Genomic DNA, 25,502 nt, shown 5'->3' on the forward strand with positions numbered 1-25,502 from the left:
ATTCAAAGTAATTAGAGAAATGTTTAGGAATCAGATTAAATGTTGTGGAAAAGTGACCACTTGCGAGGCAGTAGAACATACGGGTTATGAGAGTGGGATCTGGGGCCAGACCAGTTCAAAACCCCACCTCTGGCTTTCTCAGTGTGAACCACTGGGCAAACTTGACCTTACAATGACTCTACTTTTTCACCTGGAAAATGGGAGTAAAAAGAGTTTCTGCCTCATGGAACTGTGATGAAGACTAACTGGGTGAATAGAGGGCGTCGTACTTAGATGAGTTCCCGGCACAGAGAAAGTGCTAAGTATTATTACAGGCACATCAACACTGCTAACTCTTAGGTGTGAATTCCCTCTAAATGCTTGCTCTGCATATGTCTTTCCACAAATATTTACTGAGCACATACCAAGCATATAGCTCTGTTGGATATAATAAAGAGGTAGAATACATCCATGGAGTTAGAAAGGGGTTTTATCGTTTGTTTGTTTGTTTGTTTGTTTGCTTTTTAACAGAAATGTCCTTTGGATAAAATATAACTCACATAACACAGGCCACATTCACTGACTAAAATGCAATAAGAACAGCCATTAACAGTCAAAGGGAAAGCAAAAATTTATAATAAAATCTGCGGGATATACCCATATGCCCACAGAGAAGGAAATTATAGCCTTAAATGCATTTATTAGAGAATAAGAAAGACAGAAATTAATTGTGCTTTCTATGCATGATGCTATAAAAATTAAAATGAAATAGATTCAAAAACAAAAGTAGAAAATTCAACAGTGTTGGGACAACTGGATATCCACATGCAAAAGAATTAAGCTGGACCCCCACCTCCACACCAAACACAAAGATTAATTCAAAATGCATCATGGACCTAAATGTGATATCTAAAATTATAAAAATCTTAAAAGATAACAAAGGAGTAAATCTTTTTTATCCTGGGTAACACCAAAAGCACAAATAAAAGAAAACAAAAATTAGACAGATTAGACTGTATTAAAATTTTAAACTTTTGTGCTGAAAACAGTATTACCAAGTTAGTGAAAAGACACCCACAGAATGAAAGAAAATACTGGTGAAGCATTTATCTGATAAGGTACTTGTATCCAGAATATGTGAAAAACTTCAACTAAACAATAAAAAGACAAATAATCCAATAAAAATAGGCAAAGGAATTCAATAGGCATTTCTCCAAAGACAATACACAGATGGCCAACAAGCATATGGGAAGATGCTCAACAAATCAAAACCACAATGAGATCCCATTCATACCCACTAAAATAGCTATAATCAAAAGGACAAGTGAGTAAAGATGTTGATAATTGGAAGTGTCCTGTATGCTAATATAAAGCGGTTTAGCCACTTTGGAAAACAGTCTGGCAGTTCCTCAAAAAGTTAAATTTATGATATGACCAAATGATTCCCTCGGTATACACCCAAGAGAAATAAAAACATATATCCACATAAAAACGTATACATGAACATTATAGCAGCATTATTACTCATAATAGCCAAAAAGTAGAAATAATTCAAATGTTCACCAACTGATGAATGAATAAAATGTGGCACACCCATATGAAAGGATACTACTGGGCAATAAAAAGGAATGAAATACTGATAAAACATGGATAAACCTGAAAACATTACGCTGAGTAAAAGAAGACACAACCTGTCACATATTGTGTTATTCTATTTATATGCAATCTACACCACAGGTGAATATATAGAGACAGAAGGTAAATCAGAAGTTACCTATAGCTGTGGGAATTAGAAGGAAATGGGATGTGACTATTAATGGGTAGAGGGTTTCTTTCTCGGGGTGATAAAAACATTCTATAATTTTGTGGTGACAGTTGTACACCTTGAGAATAAACTAAAAAATAATGATTTTTAAAAATAAGTCAATTATGTAGTATGGGAACTATATTTCAATAAAGCTATTTTTAAAAGGTAGAAAGAAGAAATAATGAAATTAAGGCAGACATTTATACTGGACACTGTTGGCAATAAAGAAAAAATCGAGAGAAAAACTGTTTCTAGGGAAGCACTTTTTAAAATAGAAAAACCTTTGGCAAATAGGGCCATGAGTGGGGAAAGAAGAAATCATATATAATCAACCTTAGGAGCAAAAAAGGAGGCAATACAAATATTAAAAAGCTTTATTTTCATGTATAAGAGAATACCATGTACAACTTTATATCAATTAATTTGAAAATCTAGACAGAATGGATCATTTTCTAAAATAACAAATTAATGAAACTATCTTAAAAAGCAATAGAAAATGTGAATAGAGCAATGACTATAACTAAAATGAAGTTAAAGAACTATCTCCTCCTTCCCTTTTCCTAGCTACTGCAAAGAAAAAAATACGTATCAGGCCAATATATTTTACGGACGGATTTTACCAAGCTTTCAAAGAAGAGTGTGATACCCTTCATGCAAATCCAAACACATATACTTTCTGTACTATTTATTATATATTTTCTACAGGTTCATGCATATTATGAATAACCAGAAAAAGATCTCAGGTGAATATTTAAAAAATGATAATCTATGGTTACCAGACCAAAAAATAGATATAGCACAGTGTTGAGATGGTCAAAGGGGACACTGAAATTCATGGTGCTGCTTCTATTTTGAATAAAATAATTTATATGACAATTTACATAATAAAATTTTGACAATTATTTGGAATAAAAAATTAAGGCATTATTTGGAAACATGCATTAAACTTTCTGTCTAGCAGATTGAACCACAGAGCGTAGATAAGAGGAAGGCATTATTGCCATTGAACAGAAAGTTACTCTAATTGTAGGTTAAATCCCTAAGAAACTGAAAAGCCTCCTACATGCTGGTCTTGTAAGCCCGAATATACAGTTAAAGCAGAACTAACAAAAAGGAATAGCCTTGTCTTTCTTCGTGCTGCTATAAGAAAATACCTGAGACAGTAGTTTATAAAGAACAGAAATTTATTTATCGTAGTTCTGGAGGCAGGGAATTCCAAGATCCAGGCGCTGGCAAGTTTGTCAGTTGAGGGCCTGGTCTCTCGTTCCAAGATGGCGCCCTGTTACAGCATCCCCGGAGGGGATAATGCTGGGTCCTCACGTGGCAGAACACTGGAAGAAAGGAAACCCACTCTCTCAAGTCTGTTTATAAGGTTCCACCCTCATGACTGAATCACCTCAGAAAGGCCCCATCTCTTAATACATACTGGCCATTAGGTTTCAACACATGAATTTTGGGTGATACATTCACATTATAGCACTTTTGTAATTTTCACAATACCAAAATTTCCTTAGTTCTAAGATGTAATTAATTATAAGATACAACTTTCAATTTATGGCTTTTCAGGAAAAAAGAAAACTACAGCATTAAATATATACATCTATGTTTTAAAACACCCAAATGCAAAAAAAAGTATCTGAGGATCAAGAAATATTGGTGTTATATGAGAAAGAAGACACTGATAAAAATGAAAAACACTCTTCCAATGATAACATGTTAAGCTATGCTGGATTCCACAGCAAAGTTGTGCCTGGATAATGATGTTTAGTTAGCTATTGACATTAATGTATAAAGATTATTTAAGAAATAGCAAACACTGCTGGGGAAAGGCAAGCAAAACAAAAGTGCCTCAATTTATCTGATGCTTTTTAAATTGGCCAAGGGCCTAAAAATAATAACAGAGAAATGATATCAGAGTTGCTACTGTGGATGGTTTTCCTGGCTTGTGGAATACGATGACTTTCATATAATGTCAAAGACAAACAATAAATCACTTCACCGTTATTTACCTATTCATAGAGATGGGTGTTTTCCTTATAAGAACCTTTGATTTCCACCATATATGAAAAAAGAAACCAAAACCACCAACTTGAAATGCTATTTTCCTACTGGATTTTAACTTGAATTGCCACAAATGTGTGAAGAAGTGAACTGCTTATTTAAAAAAAAAAAAAAAAAAAACTCCATTGACAACTCTCTGGCTTTTATTAGTCAACTGGAGAATCAAACAGCAAATAGGGAATAAACAGAATTCCTATGAGTGTAAATTTCAACAAGAAGTGAAAATAGAACAGACGTGGAACATTTTCCTTAATGTGTTACTATCTAGCATTACTTCCCTCCAAGGTGCAAAAGATGACCATCTTTTTGGAATGTACTCAAATGGCTCTTTTACAGGCTTTCCAAGAAAACACAAAAGCAGCAAGCTTCCAGTTGTTACGCCTGAAAATGACTCATGCCATGAAAATATGCAACTTAAGATGGCTAATGAGAGAAGAACCATTCTGCAACAGCTCCATCAAAGATAAAGTTCCAGAAACTTCAAACATTTATTGTACAAGGGATGTCATAACGACCCTTTAAATTTGTTTGACCAGACCTCACTATAAATGACCTGTTTTACAGGAACACATCCCTTTATCCTTAAAACTGTGCAATTTACAATGAACCTGTGCTGGTATCATCATTTTGTATTTTGTGTTGTGACTCTTGCTGGCTTCAGAACACAAATTACAGCTCTCGACAGCATGCTCACCATGTGCATCTTTGAAAATTTTCACCGGTGAAACTTTACACTACACTCACATACCAGCCAAATGAGCTCCTGAAAAAATCTGCCACGATGAATAAATAAAGGCGGCAGAAATTATAGATTTGATACTTGCTGGGAAGTATGATGTGAAAGTAATTGTGCTTCCTGTAGGCCATGCACAACTGTAGGAAGTGCTCATCTTCCTGCAGACAGACAAACTCAATGATGGAGAGCCAGGAGTTGGCAATAAAAGAAAAACCAGTCCTTATAGGCCAACCAGACCCTTCTAGAGTATCTGACCTACTTTTAAAGCATGCTGAAGGGCTTTCAGCAGATCAGAGTTAATGAAGGAGAGAGAAAAAATAAGTCTACAATCACACTTACTATTTTAGTATGCCCAGAAGTGTGCCTTATATTAGTAAAGTATACATTATCCAACTCGGGTTCAATGGTGGATTACTTATATAGAAGACACATCTCAATTGCAACTGCTCTAGGAAACAACAAATATTTTGATGAAAGAATTACAGAACCAAACTCTGAAATGAAAGCCCACTTCTACCCACAACCCAGAGAGGAGATCCAGCAAGTCCTACTGTGTGCAGGGCAGTTACATGTAAAATACCCTTTCCCTCTTCCTTTGCATCCATTCAACTCTGCCTCCTAAATGATTATTTCAATTAGCACAGAAATGCACAGAAATGTGCATTTCTACTCATCAGATACATGGGCGTATTTTTGCAGTTTGAGCACCTACTATGTGCCAGAGCCTCTCTTGGTTGACCAGTGTCGACCAGTGTCGACCAGAATCTGGGTTTGAAGAGAATTGTTAGGAAAAGCAGTCTTAGGCCAGGAGTGGTGGCTCACACCCATAATCCCAGCACTCTGGGAGGCTGAGGTGGGTGGATCAATTGAGCTCAGGAGTTCGAGATCGGCCTAGGCAACACTGATATGGGTTCTTAAAGCAACCAAACCGGTAGGTTGCAGTGAGCCAAGATTGTGCCACTGTACTCCTGCCTGGGTGACAGAGCAAGATCCTCCCACCTTAGCCCTCAGAGTAGCTGTGACTACAGGTGTGTGCCACCACACCCGGATATTTATTTATTTAGTTAGTTTTGAGATCAAATCTTGCTCTGTCACCCAGACTGGAGTACAGTGGCATGATCTTTGCTCACTGTAACCTCCACCTCCCAGGCTCAAGAGATTCTCCTGCCTCAGACTCCTTAGTAGCTGGAATTACAGGCGCCCACCACCATGCCTGGCCAAATTTCATATTTTCAGTAGAGATGGGGTTTCATCATGTTGGCCAGGCAGGTCTTTAACTCCTGATCTTAAGTGATCCACCTGCCTCAGCCTCCCAAAGTACTGGGATGACAGGCATGAGCCACTGCACCTGGCCCGGCTAATTTTTGTATTTTTTGTAGAGATGGGGTTTCACTATGTTGCCTAGGTTGGTGTCAAACTCCTGGGCTCAAATGATCTGCCCACCTTGGCTTCCCAAAGTGCTGGGATTACAGGCATAAGCCATCATGCCCTGCTTCCTTCATTTTTTAAAAAGAGTCTCTGTTAGAACCCGGATATAACTAGCACAAGTAATTGTTTAGAATCGTTGCATTCTACTGCCAGAATGTGGAATAAGGGAAAGAAATGGACCAGTCTGAGGTAGCAGGAAAGGAAGGAAAAAGAGAAGGGGAAGGAACCAGAAGAAGAGAAGGAGAGAGGGAGAGAAGAAAAGAACAGAGGAAGGGAAAGAGACTTTGATGTGCCTGGACAGGTCAGACCCTTAAGTATATAATACAGATTCAGAACAAAACAGCAATTATTACATCAACAAGTTTTGTTTGTTTGTTTGTTTTACCTACTCCACATTCCTTAGATATCTAACCATTTCTTGATTTGTAAATGATCCACTCAACAGTGAGCTAAGAAGTTACAAAATTCCCCTACAGCATCCTTGACTCAAGTGGGTTGGTATGGTGTATATAATTCTCAAGCAATGCATGAGACTGAATGCCCACCTTTCAACAGCTCACCTCTGGGAGAACTAGAATTGAACAGCAAACAAAAAAGTTAATGAAACCTGTATTAGCCACAAACTTCTATCCACTGGGGAAAAAGCCATCTAGATTCCCAGAATTAGCTAGGGTCAGGCAGGCAACACTGACAGAATTCGAACAGAATTTCAGTCTACCAGATGATTTCACATGATGTCTTATTTCCAGCCATATTATACATTTAAAGAACACTTTACCTACAACTCAGGCAACATTTTTTTCAAAATTCCACTGACACAGATTTATCTTTTTTTCCCCCAAGTCACTCATTAAGTGAACTTGAGACTATGTAAAGTCATTTCAAGATGGAAATAAGGAATATGCATCCCTCAAGTCAACTGATGAAATCTAGGAATACAGAGACTGCAACTCCAATAATTCTATAAGATCTGTTTGTAATCTTATCCTATGAGATGGGAAAGGAGAAAAATATCACGTTCATTTAGGTACAGGAACAATGATTAGAAAGTCAAAGTAATAAATCTTTTATAGGTCAGCAGTTTGGTGACCTTGGAAATGATTTCATTTCCAGTATAACCAATTTTTGTCTCACTTTTCAAAGCAAAGCACTTAAGACAACAATAGAATGGCCCTACTTGTTTTTTGTTGGGTTGGTTTTTGTTTGTTTGTTTTTGTTTTGAGACAGGGTCTCACTCTGTCATCCAGACTGGAGTATAGTGAGTCAATCTCGGCTCATTGCAACCTTCGCTTACTGGGTTCAGGCAATTCTCCTGCCTCAGCCTCCTGAATAGCTGGAATTACAGGTGCCCACCACCATGCCTGGTTGATTTTTGTATTTTTGGTAGAGATGGGGTTTTACCATGTTGACCAGGCTGATCTGGAACTCCTGGCCTCAAGTGATCCACCCACCTAGGCCTCCCAAAATGCTGGGATTACATGCATGAGCCACTGTACCTGGCCTTGGCCCCACTTTTAAAAGCAGGTCACAAGAGTAGAGAAGTCCCAACTTCAAAGATGGCAACCTCAAAAGGAATGGCCCAAGGAATAAAGAGTTTTCCTTCTAGTGATGGGAGGAATTAGAAATACAGTAAAAAGGAAGGGCCCTGCTAAAAGACTAGGGTTCTGGCAGAGCCCCTGTTGCTTCCTTAGATAGTCCCTGGAGACTTGTTCCTTACCCTCCTTAAGCTTCTCCCTTTAACTGAAGCAACTGAATCTGGGTCTGAAGCAGCCACACCTTGGTCCAAAGGAATCATCCCATTGCATCCCACACGTATCAGGGGTGGCAAGGAGGGGCAGGGCAAGGAGGTCATCTGCCCCAGGTCCTCTATTCATGAAGGGCCTCCAATTTAGAATTCTGTTGTTCTCTTCAAATAAAGTTATGTCTACAGTACAAAGACACATTAGAAGGAATAAAAGATATTTAAACCTGAGGACAATTGCCAGACTATACCATCTTTGGCATATTTGAGTTAATGTATTATACATATGGCAATTAGTGAACAGCACAATGATACTACATTGCTGAGTATATTTAAAAGCATTAATTAAGTTGCAACCATTAAAACCAAGTCCTAACATTTGTTGTAGCACCGGTTTTCAGTTGTTAAATATTTCTGGAGATTCAAAACCAGAAGTGATCTCTCAACACTTAAGACGTCTTAAGGAGCAAGTCCCACCCACAGGACTACATTATCTTGGGATTGGGCCTGGGAGTTTAGGATGCTTAATGTGTCTATTGTTCCCCTAATACATAGATTACTTTTTAAAGAAAAAATAGGCTTAGATATGTTAAGTCCCATGCCTAGATCACACAGGTACATGTTGTCCTGATTCTTCCTGGGAAAGAGGTCTCATGCCCTTTTTTTGATGTTTTTTTTTAACTTTTTGCCCTCTTCTTTAGTACTTATTTCACTTTTTGTGTCACACTGAATCACTGGTCTCAAGACCTAGCTCAGTACCCCTCCTTGTACATCATATAGTCCTGGCCTCATCCTATCACAGAGTTCATCAAATTCTATTGTAAATGCCTCTCGTCTTCCCACTACACTGGAAACTCCCTGAGAGCAGGAAATTTACCCAGTTTACCTCTAAATGCTGACCACCCAACATGGGGTCACCTGCTCACAGTTGTTTTCAATATATATTTGGTCAATGGGCAGAGAAGTAGATCAATGGAGAATGACTGAATGAAGAGATGCATCAATTGATTGACAGATAGAAAAAAAAACAAGAGTCAATATCCCATAAGATCCAATTCTAATACTATCTCCATCCTGTAATAAGCTGAACTAAGAATGAAAAGAACTTGTAACCAGATTGGATTAGGTTTCTGATGATCAAGTATTCATGGATATTACCCGCAATAAGTAAGGCACCATCTCACCACATTTAGAAAGCATGGTTGAGCCATTTGCCTCCAAGATGAATGGCAGTTTGATTCTCCCTAGTTTTGAGGTTTTATATCTAGCTGAGTATCTGCTACTGAAACATGGCCTCTGCATAAGGCCATGCAGTCAGTCACCAAGGGCACTATTCACACAGATTAGAAACGGAACAGTTCCCCCCAGAGTTGTGTACTGTGGTGGCTTTGATGGGATCTAAGACTAGGATATAATTATACTACAGAAGAGAGAATTAAAAAGTGACACCCCTTCCCCAAGAAAAAGAATGTTTAATTACTTATTCTTTTTCCTATTTTTTTGTTTTTATATTTTTTAGAAGTTTAAATAATAGGCAATATAAGCCACTGATTTAGAATGAAACTTCTAGAATGGCACAGCACGGCTCTACCTTAGTTGTGGTATCTATAGCAAGTTGTTTAACCTTCCATGCTTCAGTTTCCTTGAATATGGAGAATAAAAACACCTATATCATAGGATCACTGTGAGGGTTAAATTAGTTATAACACTATTACAGAATAAAATCTAGGCCGAGCGCGGTGGCTCATGCCTGTAATCCCAGCACTTTGGGAGGCCGAGGTGGGCAGATCATGAGGTCAGGAGATCGAGACCATCCTGGTTAACACAGTGAAACCCTGTCTCTAATAAAAAATACAAAAAGTTAGCCAGGCATAGTGGCGGGCGCCTACAGTCCCACCTACTTGGGAGGCTGAAGCAGGAGAATGGTGTGAATCCGGGAGACGGAGCTTACAGTGGGCCAAGATCGTGCCACTGCACTCCAGCCTGAGCGACAGAGCGAGACTCCGTCTCAAAAAAAAAAAAAAAAAAAAAAAAGAATAAAATCTAGCAAATCTAGCACAGGGCAAGTATTCAATATATGTTAATGATAATAATTATTATTAACATAATTTTATGCTCACCTAGAATCCAACTAGCAGATACTCAGGATCCATTTAAAATCATTTTTCCTAACTTACTGTCTTGATATATTCACGTATGTATATATGTAACTATATAGATGTACTAATAATGACCATTGTTTCTTCCCTCAGACTATGCATATATATTTGTATATTATACTGTGCATACATATATAGTATATATGTATAGTATATATACTATAGTACATTGTATACAATATGCTATAATATATAGTATAGTATTCTATATGTATATACTATATGTATATATATATATATGCACACTATATACTGTATACATATGCTATATATACTATACATATACTATATAGAGTATACCATATACAGTATACAGTCAGGTTGGTTACTAGAACCCCCACTAATAACCACTATTGTTTCCTCAGACTATATATGTGTATATGTACTATGTATTTATATACTACGTATGCATACATATGATGCATATATAGTATATATATATATACTATATAGTACATACATGTATATAGTATATAGTATATATAGTATATACGTATAGTGCATATATACTGTATACATAGTATAGTGTATATATAGTATAGTACATGCATGTATATACAGTATATAGTATATATACAGTATCCTATCTATGCTATATATACATATATGGTATATGTGTGTATACACATGTGTATATGGTACATATACAGCATAAACAGTATACTATATATACTGTATACACAGTGTACATACATATATGCTATATATGTATAGACAGTATACACAGTATATGTATATGCTATATACATAGTATATACAGTACATACACATATATAGTATGTACACTATACACTGTGTACTGTATGTACATATATAGTATATATGTTTACTGTGCATAGTATATACATAGTATATATGTATACTGTGCATATATACATAGTATACTGTTTATACTGCTTATACATAGTATATGCAGTACACATATAGTATGTACAGTATACACAGTGTACTGTATATACATATATCGTATATGTACGTATATGTATGGATACTGTATATATACTATATATACACAAATATGTATACACACATATATACTATATATGTATATACAGCAGATATAATACTATATATACTATATATAGTATATACACATATATGACACTATACAGTACACTATATATGTGTATATACAGTATAGTATATGTTATATATGTGTATATACTATATATACATAGTATATATACACATACATAGTCTGAGGAAAGAAACAGTGGTGGTTATTAGTGGGGGTTCTAGTAACCAACCTGACTGAGTGTGCAGTCCTATTTGATAATTGTAAGCCAAGTCACTTAACTTTATTAGCCTCAGTTTCCTCATCAGTGAAGATACTAGCAGTAATTACTTCCTTTATAAGATTTCTACAAGTATTCAATGGGAAACTATAATGAAAACACTTAGCATAAACTTGGTATTCTGTAAGTGCTAGATTCTTGTTTTAATATGTGCACAACATCTTTCAGGCTAGTCACTCTGCACTTTAATGAACATAGTCTATCAAGGTAGTAACAAAATCTCAATTATAGGCTAAAAACACTGATATAAATGAGAGGGAAGAGAGACAAAAACATAACATTCACATATAATCCCCTTACTCCCAAACTATAATTGGTTGATTTTTTTTTTTGGTATAGGTTAATTTTCCTTTTATAGAAAATATCAAATTTACAGAACAGTACAAGAACAAGAATAGTACAAATAATACCATACACACTTTACTCAGACTTGCTGGTTATTAACATACCAGCTTGTCATTTGTTCTCTCTCTCCCTCTTCTCATACATAACATATTTTTAACCATTTTTAATGCTTTGTAGTCATTTGAGCATAAGTTGCATCACACATTTATCAGACTGAAATGTATTTACCCCAAATACATTTGCATATATTTCCTAAAAATAGTGATGTGTTATTGGTTAATTTTAAATGCAATAGAAAAATATGTCATTGATCCTTTTAAAAGTCTACTTTATTCATATTGTAGTGAAAATAACACGATTGACATTTTCTTGTTTAAATTTTGGGCAGTTCCTTCCCCAACACAAACTAGGTAGGGGAACCAGAACACAACTGGTGAAATTTCCTTACTTGGACCACAGAAGAAATACACACAATCCACTACAGAAGCCAGAAATTTTACTTATGTTTATTGAACACATTTGATACAAGGAAATTTTTAAAAATATATTATTCCTCATTCTCTTGACTCAAATGATTCTTGGGAAACTGAAACATCCTTTCCTTAAAATAAATAATACACGGTAAGGATACTGTGAAAACTTTCATGTACCTTCATAAATTGTCATGGAAATTGCTTTATAATTGCAACAAATCTCGATGAAAAATGTCAGCTAAAATTATAAAGCGATTAAATAAATTAACATGACTGCCAAATAGATATATCAGTATCCTACACTCAGCCAAAGACTAATCCATATGTTATTAGGAGGAGATTCTTTTTTACAAATTAATATGTTAATTTTTAAATACGGTCTTTAAGGTGATGGCAGGCAGAAAAATAAACCAAGAGCTTGGACTCTGGAGGTGGTTAGAACTAGGTTTGAATCTGAGTTCCATCATCATTAAACTGTGCCTCCTTGGAGATGCCACTACCTAAGCTCTCCACACCTCAATTGCTGCACTCATACTGCAGAATACAGAATACAGGTCTGATAACATTACGCCCTGCAGGGTTCAGAGAAGGTTAACAGAGACAAAGCTTGTAAATCACTTAGCACACTGCCTGGTGCATACAGTAAGTGCTCAATTAATGACAGACGTTATTATTAAGTGGTGAGGTCTGGTCTAACATGTTTTCATAAGAAGATTATAAATTACCACAACTCTAATTAAATTTAATCTAAAACTCCTTTGGCTTTCCCTTTTTCTACACCCCTGAGAACTTCAGAATAAAGAACACTAGCCAAACCATGTTTATTTGAATCTATTAGCAGACACACATAAATGAAGTCCAGTGTTACGAGCTTTTACATTTGTAATTTTTTCCCCATTTTTTCTCCAATAGGACTCTATCCACTCAGCAACTATACAATGGCAATTAGGGTTAACAACATATAATAAGAAATACAAAGACACAGAACATTGGGGAATTAGCTGATGCTGGGAAAAGGCAAAAAATGTGCTGTTTCAAGCATGCCTATTATTGGCTAAATCATCCAATTATTAATCTTCACTATATTCTTGCCTGGCATCTAGTGTTGGGTTGTTACTCAACAAATGCTGGAAAGTCAGTTTTTTAAAACTTAGCTTGTTTAAAGAAAAAAAAGAATCTTCGTATAAATAAGGCCTCAAAGCCTAAAGAGAAATTGAAAAGAGTGGGAAGTCATGCTAGAAAGGGAAGGGAAAGGGGTAAGGAAGAACAATCAATCTTTACAGAGGGCCTATGAAGTGTCAAGCTCATGGCTGGGTGCATCCATACTTCTTGTAAACATCAGTAAAGATAATGAGGAAACTGAGTCACAGGAAGCATGAGTAACCTGCCCAAGCCAACAAAACTGGTAAGTGGTAGAGCCTGCCAGCCTCTCAGGTCCACCACACCTGAAAGCCCATCACATCTGAATGTTCTAGACTCAACAAGACAAGCGCTAATGACACACAGGGGCAGGGCATGAGTCCAAGTGTACTATGCTGAAAGGTGGCCTGAAGACGCTGAAGGGCCTTCCAGTGGTTCTCTTTTCCATTACATACACCACTGTGCCAAAGTAAACTAATAGTTCAAATGGCTATAAAATGCAGTGGTTTAAGATAATAACTTTGGGATCTATCAGACTGAAATCAAACTCAGCTCTGTAAGTGTATGTACTTGAGCCTCTCTAAATCTCATCTCCTTCACTGGAAAATAGATATAATAATAGCTTACACTTCAAAACGTTAAGAGGATTAACAGCAATAATGTAAGTAATGTGTTTAACAGAGTTCCTGACACATTGGGCATACTTGATAAACACGACTTGATTTTTTTTTAAAGTTATTAATTTTTAAATTAGAAAGCATGGTGTCAGATGAGTTACTCAGCCTCTCTACTCGCGCTTTACCTCATATGTAATGACAGTAATAACTACCACTAGCATCATTGTACAACTAATCAAACAATATTTGTAAAGTACATAGGCTCTCCACTGACAAAGAGTGATGAATGCCAGCTGCCCTGTCTAGTGCAGAATTAAGAATTTCAGAACCGATCTTAAAGCTTTAAAAAAATGGCTCTAGATAAGCTCTAAGGAGAAGGATAGATAAAATACATAAGATGAAAAACAGAAATAAAAAAGAGTCAGGCATGGTGGCATGTGTCTGTAGTTCCAGCTACTCTGGAGGCTGAGGTGGGAGGATCACTTGAGCCCAGGAGTTGGAGGCTGCACTGAGCTATGATCATGCCACTGTACTCCAGCCTGGGAGACAGAGTGAGACTGTGTCTCAAAAAATAAATAAATAAATAAATAAATTAAGAAAAATGAAAAGCAAGCAAGAAAAAGGTAAGTAAGGTAGAGTATCAACAGAAGTAACTGACATGGACTAGAATAAACAATGCCTTGTAATAAATGGCACAATCCACCAATCACAATGTCACTTTTATTACTGACAAAAGCTACAATGGAGAAAATGGCTTTAGATCTTTGTTAACAAGGGGATTGTTAATAAATCACCCCCAAAATTACACTACCAAACCCATTCCCCAGCAAATCGCAAAACCACTGTCTTCCCGGTGAGATCCACCCAAAGAAGATTTCCAGCAAGGATGGACAGTGAATGCACGCTTCCCTAGGATCAGACAGAGCCCCCAAGAGAACAGGAATCGTCACGGTCAGGAATTTCCAGGTCCCTCTCATAAGCTCACTGACAGGAAAACTCACTTCTCCCCTGGCAAGAGGGAAATATAGATTCCACACTTCAACGCTCCTGAAGGAGTACACTGCAGAAATGCGAAGTGGTTTTCTGCTCTGAGTTGTCACAAATATGGGAGATGCTCCTGGCATTTATGAGGAGGGTTCCAGGGATGCTCCAAGTTCCTCAACGAATAAAACTCCAGAATAACAAAGAAGCTTCTTGCTTCCCTCACCACCTTCCGGTGCTCCATCGGAGAGTCCCATGGATAAAAATATGTTTGCAGTTATCTGAGCCCATACTCTAGCTCCAAATCACACCTAAACAAAAAGTATTGTTACCTAATCTCATGATTTTTTCATTTGGCACAAAACTCCTTGCCTGGACTATTACCTTACTTTGTGAAACATAAATCATAGCTCACCTTATACATGGTGAAATAGGAAACTATGTATAAGCAGTGCAGTGATGCCCTTGACACAGTAACACCCTTGACGTGGGCAATCTAGTGTTTCAAGTGATTTCTATGTACACAGTTTGTGCTAAACATCATGAGGAGTATAAAAACAAATCAAAAGCATAAGAAGTCATTGCTACCCATGAATGTCCTCTGTTGGAACATCCTCTTACACAGGATATTTTGGACAGAACCACATTTAAAGTCACAAATATATGATGGACAGGGGAACCTCATACAGCAAGAAACATTCAATTCTTTGTTCCAATGCTTGTCTTCTTAAAGGAAGCCCAATAGCAAACCAATGCATAGCAAATAAGTTTCAATGGAGAAGGACAGGTATAAGCAGTCAAGGGGTGAGTCAGTAGGTGGGAGGAGTCCCCGAATCATAGACAAGCCAAGGGCACATGGGAAAATGCAGTCATGATGGGTAGAAGAGAATGGGAGAAAAACAGTAGAAAGCTGATCAAGATAAATGTTTTACATTATAAGCAACAAACATCTGTGGTTAAATAGAAAAGGGGTAGAGTCGAAGAGTTCAGATCCTTAAGAGTTTGTGTACTTTAGATGAAGTTAAAGTTAGAGATGACAAGATAGAGAGAAAGAAAGGGAAAGAAAGAGATATCATGACAGAGAATCTGGTACACAGTAGGTGTCCAAAAGCTGGGGAGCTATTGCTATTGTTAGTAGTCATAGTTTTGCCACAGGCTAAGCTTTGCAAAGGCTAAAGCAATCCTTTTAGACAGCCCTTAGTTTACATAGAGGACAACGGCAGAGAAACAGCAATAGAGACAAAGTTTCCAGTGACCTTTATCTCTTTATCTGATCAGTCCTATGATGCCTGCAGAACTCTCTAGTTCATGAGTTATGACCAGAAGCATTCTACCAGTGTCCAATACAACCTGAACATAGGTATGCACATTCCAGGAGACAAACTATTTTCCAGCATCCAGTTCTTTATCCTGGACGCTTGCTGACAAATAGGTCTAGTTTATGTCATCAGCTCTAATTGTCAAAGATCACAGGAAAAGGGGTTGATTTTAGGCAAGCCATACTGGAAACAACTATGCTTAAGAGAAAACTGTAAGTTCAAATAGAACTAATGGTAATTTGTGGCCCCATTTAAAATAATAGACAATGTTAGCAGATGCTAAAATGCCTGTTTGAATATAGCGATCGTATAAAGACCAGTATCACCTATGTTTACCACATCAAATTTAAATTGCCTTGTAGATCAAACACACTAATCCCTCTGTGAAGTCCTTTAAGTCAATGATCAATACCTCTTAGACTGGTTACAATAGTCTCAGTATTGGGAAGAGCCTTGATGAACAAAGCGTTAAGCTGCAGAACAAAACTGACTTATCCTTTCCTCTTTTAGGCAACCTTTGCCTGAAAAGAAAGCTGACAGTGAGCCTAGAAAAGTGAGGAGGAATGGGAGGGGCATTATTCAGCATTCCAGAGAACCGGCACTACTGGATGAGTTGTATCTCATTTTGACAGCAGCAGTATAGTAAATGACAAGCCCTGTCAGGTAATGCATTTATCTTCATGGGAAAAGCGGCCATTCCAAAGCAAGAATCTCAGATGTTGTCACATCAGCTAGGATAAGAAGTCATAAAACAGGAAGGCTATCATTGCAGGAGGTACGGTGATATCTAGACTACAATTAGGAGGAGCTGTGAATGGGCACTCCAGCTCCAAGCTCATGGGCGCTCTGACATTTTTCTTGTGTGCCTCGATTACCAGCCATGTAATTAGTGAAATCCTTATCAGTCATCTATGACTCAAGACTCTGACCTTCTTTTTATGCTGAAAGCCTTAGGGTCAAAGCAATTCTGCTGTTTTTCTCAAATGCTAAGTAAGGAAAAAAAAATAAAAGAAGAAAAAGAAAGAACATCTTTTTCCATTTCTTCATTTGTTCATTCGTTCGACAAATATTTATCCTACAGTCCAGGCACCAACCTAGGAGTGGCCTGGTCACTCAGTTAGATATGCTGCCTGACTCATGAAAGTCGGAATCTAATTAGAACAGACAGGCATGCAGCAGGCACTACAATCAGGCACAAAAAAGGCATGAAGGAAGTCACAGAGTGCGGCTTGGGGAGTGGGGAGGAGGTCAACAGGCCCAATCTGTGGAAGCAATGGAGGACTTCGTGGAGGAAGTGGTGTCTGGCTAAAACTTAAAAAGAAGACTGTGAACTGGTCAGATAGATAGGCAGCGGAATAGGAAAAAATAATATGTACCCATTTATAAGAAGACACAAAGTGTGTTTGGAACATGAAGTTTGTAGGGTTGAAGCACAGATTGGGAGGGGTTGGGAATGTGAACAAAACTAGAGGGGGAGAAAGACAGATATATTAGCTAGATGGTTCTGAGGAATGAGGGAAGTAGGCATGTTTACAAGCATTGCAAACCCATTTATTATGGTTTTCTATAGGTGCACAAAGAAAAGATCTAATGGAAAATAAGCTAAACCTAGATATGCTAGGAAAATCATGTAATGATTTTTTTGAATCTAAATCATTAATTAAAATTATATTGTACATACCAGTGAATTACTTGAACATCAGAGAGAATATACTTATTTTTAAGGTTTCATGCCTGCCATTGCTCCCAACCCCAAGACAGAAAATGTCATTATTTTAAACAACTAGAGCTCTAAATTCAGCCATTAGAAATATTTTTTCCTTTTACTCTCAATAGTCTGTATATTACTCTAATTAGGCTATTACTGATAACACTCAACTTGGGAGTTACAGAGAACTGGTTTAACCCTGACCATGCTACTTGCTCTGTGACCTTAAGCAAACTAGTAACCTCTCTGAACCTGTTTCCTTTAATAAAACTCACCTTATAGGATTGCTATGTGTATCTGATAAGACAATGGTTGAGTCAGTACTACTATTTCCATTTTACTGAAGAGTCAACGAGATTCAGAGAGGTTATGTGACTTGTACCAGGCCACACAGCCAGCAGAGCAGCCCTCAGACTTCACGCAGGCCCCTGAACTCATTCTGCAACTGCATCTCTTTTCTGTTGGGGTTTTTCTAGGGGTATTTTCAATGGCAAATATCATTAAATTTCAACTAACATACCCTTTCTTCTTACTGTAGAAATAATAAAAGTTTTTGAATAAAGGGAAAATAAAAGGGGAGTCGAGAATAATAATAACTGTAACAAAAATAGCACTGGATGAACACTTTAAAAATGGGTAAACTGTATGGTATGTGAATTATATCTCAACAACACTGTTACAAATTTTGAAAAGTAAAATAGCAGCAGATGAGAAATGAGTAATACGGCATTTCAAATGGTACAATTTTGAGAAAGTTCAATTTTGTTGCTTCATCTTTTGGCCAGTAAAACAGGGGTGCTATTATCTGCATTTCCTTTGACAGAGAATTAAGATAAACTGAGCCCTAAGTGGTAAAGTGTGCTATGATGCACATACAGCTCCAATACATTATGGCAACACTAAAAATAACCTGAGAATGAAGGAGCTTTATTTCTTCACTGCCAATGGCCCATGAGCCTCCTAAAATGTACAGGGAAAGAAGTCTACCCCCACCGCAAGCACGTGTTCATGAGGTCATCTCTTCTCAAAATACTGAAGTCACTGAAATGTCAGTGGCAGGAAGTTCTGGAACGTACAGATTACACGAGCCCATTTCCCTGCAGCACAGTTACATCATCATCAAGAGAATCCATTCCCCAAATCCACGGCTTCCTAATCCATTAGCACAACAGGCTGGTGGAGAGCTTGGCTTTCCCAGTCACATGGGCTAAAGAATCAAAATAAACACAAATGTGGCCAGAGGAACACAAGTCGAAAGAATCCCAGGTCAGCCCCAGTCTACTCATGTTCAAAGGCACACACGCTCCACCAGACTCCAAAACAGACCTCTTCTGAATTTCCTTCCCATTTTATGAAGGAAGTGTAAAATGAATTGTTACCTGTTTTCTCTTTTAGTAGGAACACCATTTCTGCTTTCCAAATTCCTGATTTACTGGTTTCACAGCCATAAAACATCAATGCCAAGGGTTTTATACAAGCAAAAACAAACATGATTTTTCCACTGTTTTTAAAAGACAGAGGTCGTTTTTGCCCCAATTCCTACAGAGTGGTAAGCTTAAAATCAAGCCATTTAGCTCACAGTCAGGTCCAATAAATCAGTGGAAAAAATAAACGGGAGAGCATGCCAAAATGTAACCATGGTAACACCACAGATGCATCAAGAAATGGTGCGCTCATTTGCTTCATCCCCATTTCTTAAATTGGAATCTAAGTAGGGGAAAAATTACACAGAGAACAATCATGATTCTGCAATTACTGATTTCTGCAAAATTGTATTCAACCTGCTGTGCTGTAACTTCAGAGGCAGCTACGAAAACAGCCCTAGATGACATAAGAGTTAAAAAGACCAGATCTGCCACTTACTAACCCTCCCTGTGACTTTGTTTCTTCATCTGTAAAACGGGTGTTAAAGACTCCCAACTTCAAAGGGTTACTACAGGAGGAATGCCTGACAGTGCAGAAGAGACAGGGTAATGATGAACTCAGGCGACTCGAAGCCCTGATCACCTTTGGCTTTCATTTTATTGGCTTCCTCATTGCCTCAGTTTCTTGATTTATAAAAACACAATGATAATCCCTGCCCTATCTATGTGATTAGCATTAGGAATTAATTATTATTCAGCCAAAATATAATACATTGTTATGAGGGTATTACCAGGATTACAGTTTACAACTTCAAAGCTAAAAGACTAAAAGAACTGAGGACCACAAGTTCACATTAACACATCATCACACTCCTCTCCGACAAATGCTTAGCCACTCCATGGACAGAGGCAATCTTGGGGCCCTGTCCCAAGTTACTTGTAGCAAACTTCTTTTCCTCTCAGAGCCTCTGTTTTATTTATGAGTAAAATGGAGAGCCAGGGGCTATTCTAGAATCTGATCTATGGAAGTTATCATCTAGAACTACAGTCTAAGTCTTTTCAAATCTACAGAATGCCTTAGATTAGTTCTGCTTGTTCTTTCACAGTAGTATCAGAAAACATTAGCACTCTAGCATATCATTTGCACGGCTTTTTTTTTTTTTTTTAAAGAAAACCATTTATAGCAAACAAAACATAGAAATAAACAGGGTACCTTGAACATTAAATTATCCTCCTTTCTTTTGCTGGTTTAAAAAATGATATTTCTAGAAAAATAAATTCTAAACTTTGAAGGACTGGGTAATAAGAGAAAGAAAAATTCTAAGTAATAAAACCAGAATCATTCTTTAAAGAAATTAAACAACCAGGAACACAGTGTGGCACAGCACAGTGAAACTTCACTACAACGGAGCTGCCAATTTATCCACCCATACACAGACAGACAGACAGACAGGCTGCCTTTCTTTACAAAGACACTCTGCTTTCAGCGTTCCTGTGTTCTGTGTCTTGTTTTTTTCAGATTTGGTGTAATCTAATGGTTTGGGGGTTTGGGATTTTTTTTTTATCTGTGGAAATCATTTCTTCAAACAAAATTATATAAAATCCTGACTTACGAATCTGATGAAGTTGACCAAAAGGAGAACCCTGGGAAGGAAGAAAGAGCCCACTGGGTATTCCCTTCACTGGGGGTCTCCACAAAGGTCAGTCTGAAGGCCGCTGGCCTGGTCTACTCCATTAATAAGAGCAATGGTTAACATTTATGGAGGCTTAGAGCACACCATTATCTTACAAAACGCCTTCTGTGCCTGATCTCATTGACTCCTCATAGCAGTTCCATGAAGCTGGTATTACTGACATGTCCTTTCCACTAATGTGAAAAGTGGGCCTTACAAAGGGTAGATAATTTGCCCCACATTACAGAGAAATGACTGAAACCCAGGCACACCACGACACTGTATTATTCAATATGCTCATCAATTATAAATCAATTATGATTTACTTGAGTTAAGGAGTCACTCAGTAGGCAAGCCACTAGGTGTTCCACAATCAATTGTTGAGATCTCCTTTCTCCCCTGGACCTTTCACACACACACACGCACCCAGAAGTGAGATGCCAAAGTCTGGCTACTTACAAGGCACAGCATGGCGGTAAAGGTTATCCCTTATGGTCTGCTGGAGCTCATGATCAGGAGATCCCTTCTGGAACCGCTGATTGAGAAAATGTCGCAGGTCCTTGTTCAGCCTTCCTCCTGCAGGAAATACATAAAATAGACATACCACATCAACAACAGGGCCTCCTAGAAAAGGAGTAGCCAAGAACTGAGTGCAAGAAAGCCACAGGATGCAATTCTAGCCTGCCACCCCTAGTCATTAGGAGGATGTACTTTAGATTTTCCTCTGCAAGCGTAAAGTCAAGCAAGAATATCATAAAGATAAAACAGCACTGGCAATGCATTAATTTGGAGCTCCTATCTCACATCATACTAGAAGGCCAAAATATCAAAATGTTTAACATAGGCTATTACATTTAAATATGTGCCATCAACACTTGTAGACCCTATTACTAGAAGTGTAAATTACTGAAACCTTAAAGAAGACAATCCAGCAATAACTATCAAATTATAAAATGTTCTTTGACCAGGGATTTGATTGGTAGGAATTTACTCTACAGGTATACTTGTAATCTCCTCAAATTTCCATAAGCATTTACTATAGTTTTTTAACTTTTTTTAATTTTTATTTTTTGAAATGGAGTCTCACTCTGTCACCTAGGCTGGAGTGCAGTGTGCGATCTCAGCTCACGGGAACCTCTGCTTCCCAGATTCAAGCAATTCTCCTGCCTCAGCCTCCTGAGTAGCTGGGGTTACAGGCACCCACCACCACACCCGGCTAATTTTTGTATTATTAGTAGAGACAGGGCTTCACCATGTAGAACAGGCTGGTCTCAAACTCCTGGCCTCAAGTGATCTGCCCGCCTCAGCCTCCCAAAGTGTTGGGATGACAGGTGTGAGTCACTGCACCTCGCCCTAATATAGCTTCTTTTTTATGACAGTAAATAAATAAAAACAAAAACCTGGTAACAACCAAAAGGGAGCAATTAAAGCATAATTCATCCATATAACAACTACTTTGCATAAGCTAGATTTTCATGGGTTGATATTGGGAGAAAATGTGTGGAACTGTGCATAATGTCTGATTCCTTTTCTGTAAAAATGAATTTGGAAAAGGAGAGACTGGGTATTAATAGGAAGAATCATAAGAAAGTTTTAAAAGCAATTTCATTTAGGACAAAGGACTTGGGCTGGGGATAAATACGTAGACTTCACTCTTCATCATACAGACAGACAGACAGACATAGACATAGACACAGACATCTCCCTACCCTGTGTTGCTTTTCAAACACTAAATGTATGTTGCTTTGTTGTTGTTGTTGTTAAAGCATAGTTACCTAGGTGAGTCTGTGTTTATCTCTTCACAATTGTCTACACTTAACAGAACAAAAGAAAAGCTAAAAATATGATATTATCACAAAAATGTGTCATCAAAAAGAGACACATTTTAAAAAATCATAATCACAAATTACAGTCTACAGGATCAACAGAAGGCTTGTAGATCAACCTAACTAGCATTCACTCTTAATGGAGAAAGATGCTTCAATAACAGCTAAAACTAACTAGGCTGAGACTGTCTTTCCATTTTCAGACAAGATACAAATTAGGTAAGAGCATTTTTAGCCTTAGAGAAACAATGCAGCAACCCAGGAGTCATGTGAGCTATAAACTCATGTCTTCAAAGGATAACTTCCCTATGGTCAAAAAGAGTAAATCATGAGGATGACAGTGATGGTTAAGATGATGGTATTTCCTACCTAGGGCAGGAAACTACTGATCTTTACTTAACATCACGTTCAATATAAGATTCTGGCTACATTTGCTCATTTTGAAATAGATAATAAAACCCAGTTTGAGCTATTTTATTTGGTATTATATCTACTGTTTCAAGTGCTCAAAAGGAAAATACACATATTCAAACCAATCTTAAGTCATTCAATCATTCATCAAGTATTTACTGAACGAAGACACCCACATGCCACATGAACCAACCCCCCAAAAAAATCAGCACAAGGTTTGAACAGACAGTTCACAATGGAATATATGCGACTATTAAGCATATAAAAAGATGTTAGACATCCTTAATCACTAGAGGAAAAATAATAAAATCACAATGAGATCCCATTAAATAACTACTTGAATAACAAAAATTAAAAAGACTGAAAATATCAAGTGTTGGCAAGGTTGTAGAGAAACAGGAACTCAAATATATTGTTTAGCAGGCACACAAAATGGTTCGTCCTCTTAGGAAAACAATTTGTCAATATCTTAGAAAGTCATACCTTCAATAGCCAAGTGACCCAACAATTCCACCCTTACTTACATGAGAGAAATGAAAACAAGCCCACAAAAAAAATCTTGAAGATGAATCTTCACAGCAACTTTATTTACAAATAGCCAAAAATTGGAAACAATCCAAACGTCCATCGGAAGGTGAATGAATAAGCAAACTGTGGTATAATCAAGCACTGGGGTGCTATACAGCAATTAAAAGAAACTACTAATGCATGCATTAATACTGATGAATCTCAAACACAGAATGTTAAGCAAAAGAAGTCAGACACAAAAAATAAAATATTGCATGATTTCATTCATATACAAAGTTTGGGGATGCACTAAAAAATTTTGGAATGGACTAATTTATAGTGAGAGAAAACAGTTTAGTTGTTACAGAGAGCTGAAGGTAAGTAAAAACTAACTGCAAAGGGCATAAGGGAATAAGATCTATGGATCTATGGGTCTTTCCCATTGGGGAAAACAGGGTGAAGGACTTCTTTTTTTTTTTTTTTTTTTTTTTTTTTTTGAGACGGAGTCTTGCTCTGCTGCCCAGGCTGGAGTGCAGTGGCCGGCTCTCAGCTCACTGCAAGCTCCGCCTCCCGGGTTCACGCCATTCTCCTGTCTCAGCCTCCCGAGTAGCTGGGACTACAGGCGCCCGCCTCGTCGCCCGGCTAGTTTTTTGTATTTTTTAGTAGAGACGGGGTTTCACCATATTAGCCAGGATGGTCTCGATCTCCTGACCTCGTGATCCGCCCGTCTCGGCCTCCCAAAGTGCTGGGATTACAGGCTTGAGCCACCGCGCCCGGCCAAGACTTCTATATGATTTCTATATATGGAGGATTCTATACATGGGGCCTCTATATTATTTTTTGTAATATCCTGTGAATATATAATATTTTCAACATCAGTTTTTTAAAATGGGGAGCACAAGGGAAGATTCTGGAGGAGATGCCAATATAATATTTTCTTTTTTTGAGATGAAGCCTCATTTTGTTGCCCAGGCTCGTGTGCAGTGGCACAATCTCAGCTCACTGCAACCTCTGCCTCCCAGGCTCAAGTGATTTTCATGCCTCAGCCTTCCGAGTAGCAGGGATTACAGGCATCTTCCACCATGCGTGGCGAGTTTTCATATTTATAGTAGAGATGGGGTTCTACCATGTTGGCCAGGCTGGTCTTGAACTCCACCCTCAAGCGATCTGCCCACCTCAGCGTCCCAAAGTGCTGGGATTACAGGTGTGAGCCACCACTCCTGGCCCCAATATAATATTCTTGATCAAGATTAATAACATGGGTTTTTATATTTGTCAAAATTCACATAACTATATACACAAACAAGTATGTTTTATTATATGTAAGCTATACCAATAAAATCGATTCCAAAAGTTTAAAATATATATAATGATTGGATGATTGGATGAGTGCTAGGTGTGAGTCAATGTTCAGGTTGCATAGTTCTCTCTTTAGAGAGTTGAAGTGAAGGAAAAAGAAAGTAAATCTAGGTAGTTAAGCCAGACGTGCCTACTTCTGAATCCTGGCTCAACTGTTTATCAGCTGGTGAGTCTGAGCACAGGGCTTAATCTCTGAACCTTGCTTTCTTCAAATGTAAAAATAGAACACTGATGTAATATTAGCTCTGTCACAAGATTGTTGTGAGGATTAAATGGGATGATACATTCAGACAGTGCCTGGCAAAAAGAAAGCACTCAGTGAAAGATGGAAATTAAAATTATTATGTTGTTGAATGGACGATTGTTGAGGTGAGGGGCCAAAGAAAGAAAATCAGTCCAAACATGAACTCTTAATCTTTTAAAAAAAAATCCATGCAAACAAAATTTATTCTATTGGCTTAGAAATAGCTAGAAACAAAATAAAGACCTATGGAGATTTGGATGAAAGGATATTTCCAGTGTTTCTAGAAGTAAATAAAAATCTACTTGTGCTAAAATAATGTGGACCTACGT

The 25,502-nt window shown here is 37.6% G+C and overlaps 1 protein-coding gene across 20 annotated transcripts in view; it reads right to left on the reverse strand.

The window, feature by feature from the left end:
• Nucleotides 1–25,502, reverse strand: part of MAGI1 (membrane associated guanylate kinase, WW and PDZ domain containing 1) — a 691,563-nt gene that overhangs the window by 256,710 nt on the left and 409,351 nt on the right. For all 20 annotated transcript variants that reach the window (XM_033210363.1, XM_033210366.1, XM_033210365.1 and 17 more), the window contains exon 2: nt 21,286–21,402. In XM_033210363.1, coding sequence (XP_033066254.1) covers nt 21,286–21,402 — 117 coding nt within the window. The remainder of the gene's footprint in view (nt 1–21,285; nt 21,403–25,502) is intronic.

The sequence above is a fragment of the Trachypithecus francoisi genome, unplaced genomic scaffold (assembly GCF_009764315.1).
Source record: "Trachypithecus francoisi isolate TF-2019V2 unplaced genomic scaffold, Tfra_2.0 Lachesis_group0, whole genome shotgun sequence".
Classification (NCBI taxonomy): Eukaryota; Metazoa; Chordata; class Mammalia; order Primates; family Cercopithecidae; genus Trachypithecus; species Trachypithecus francoisi.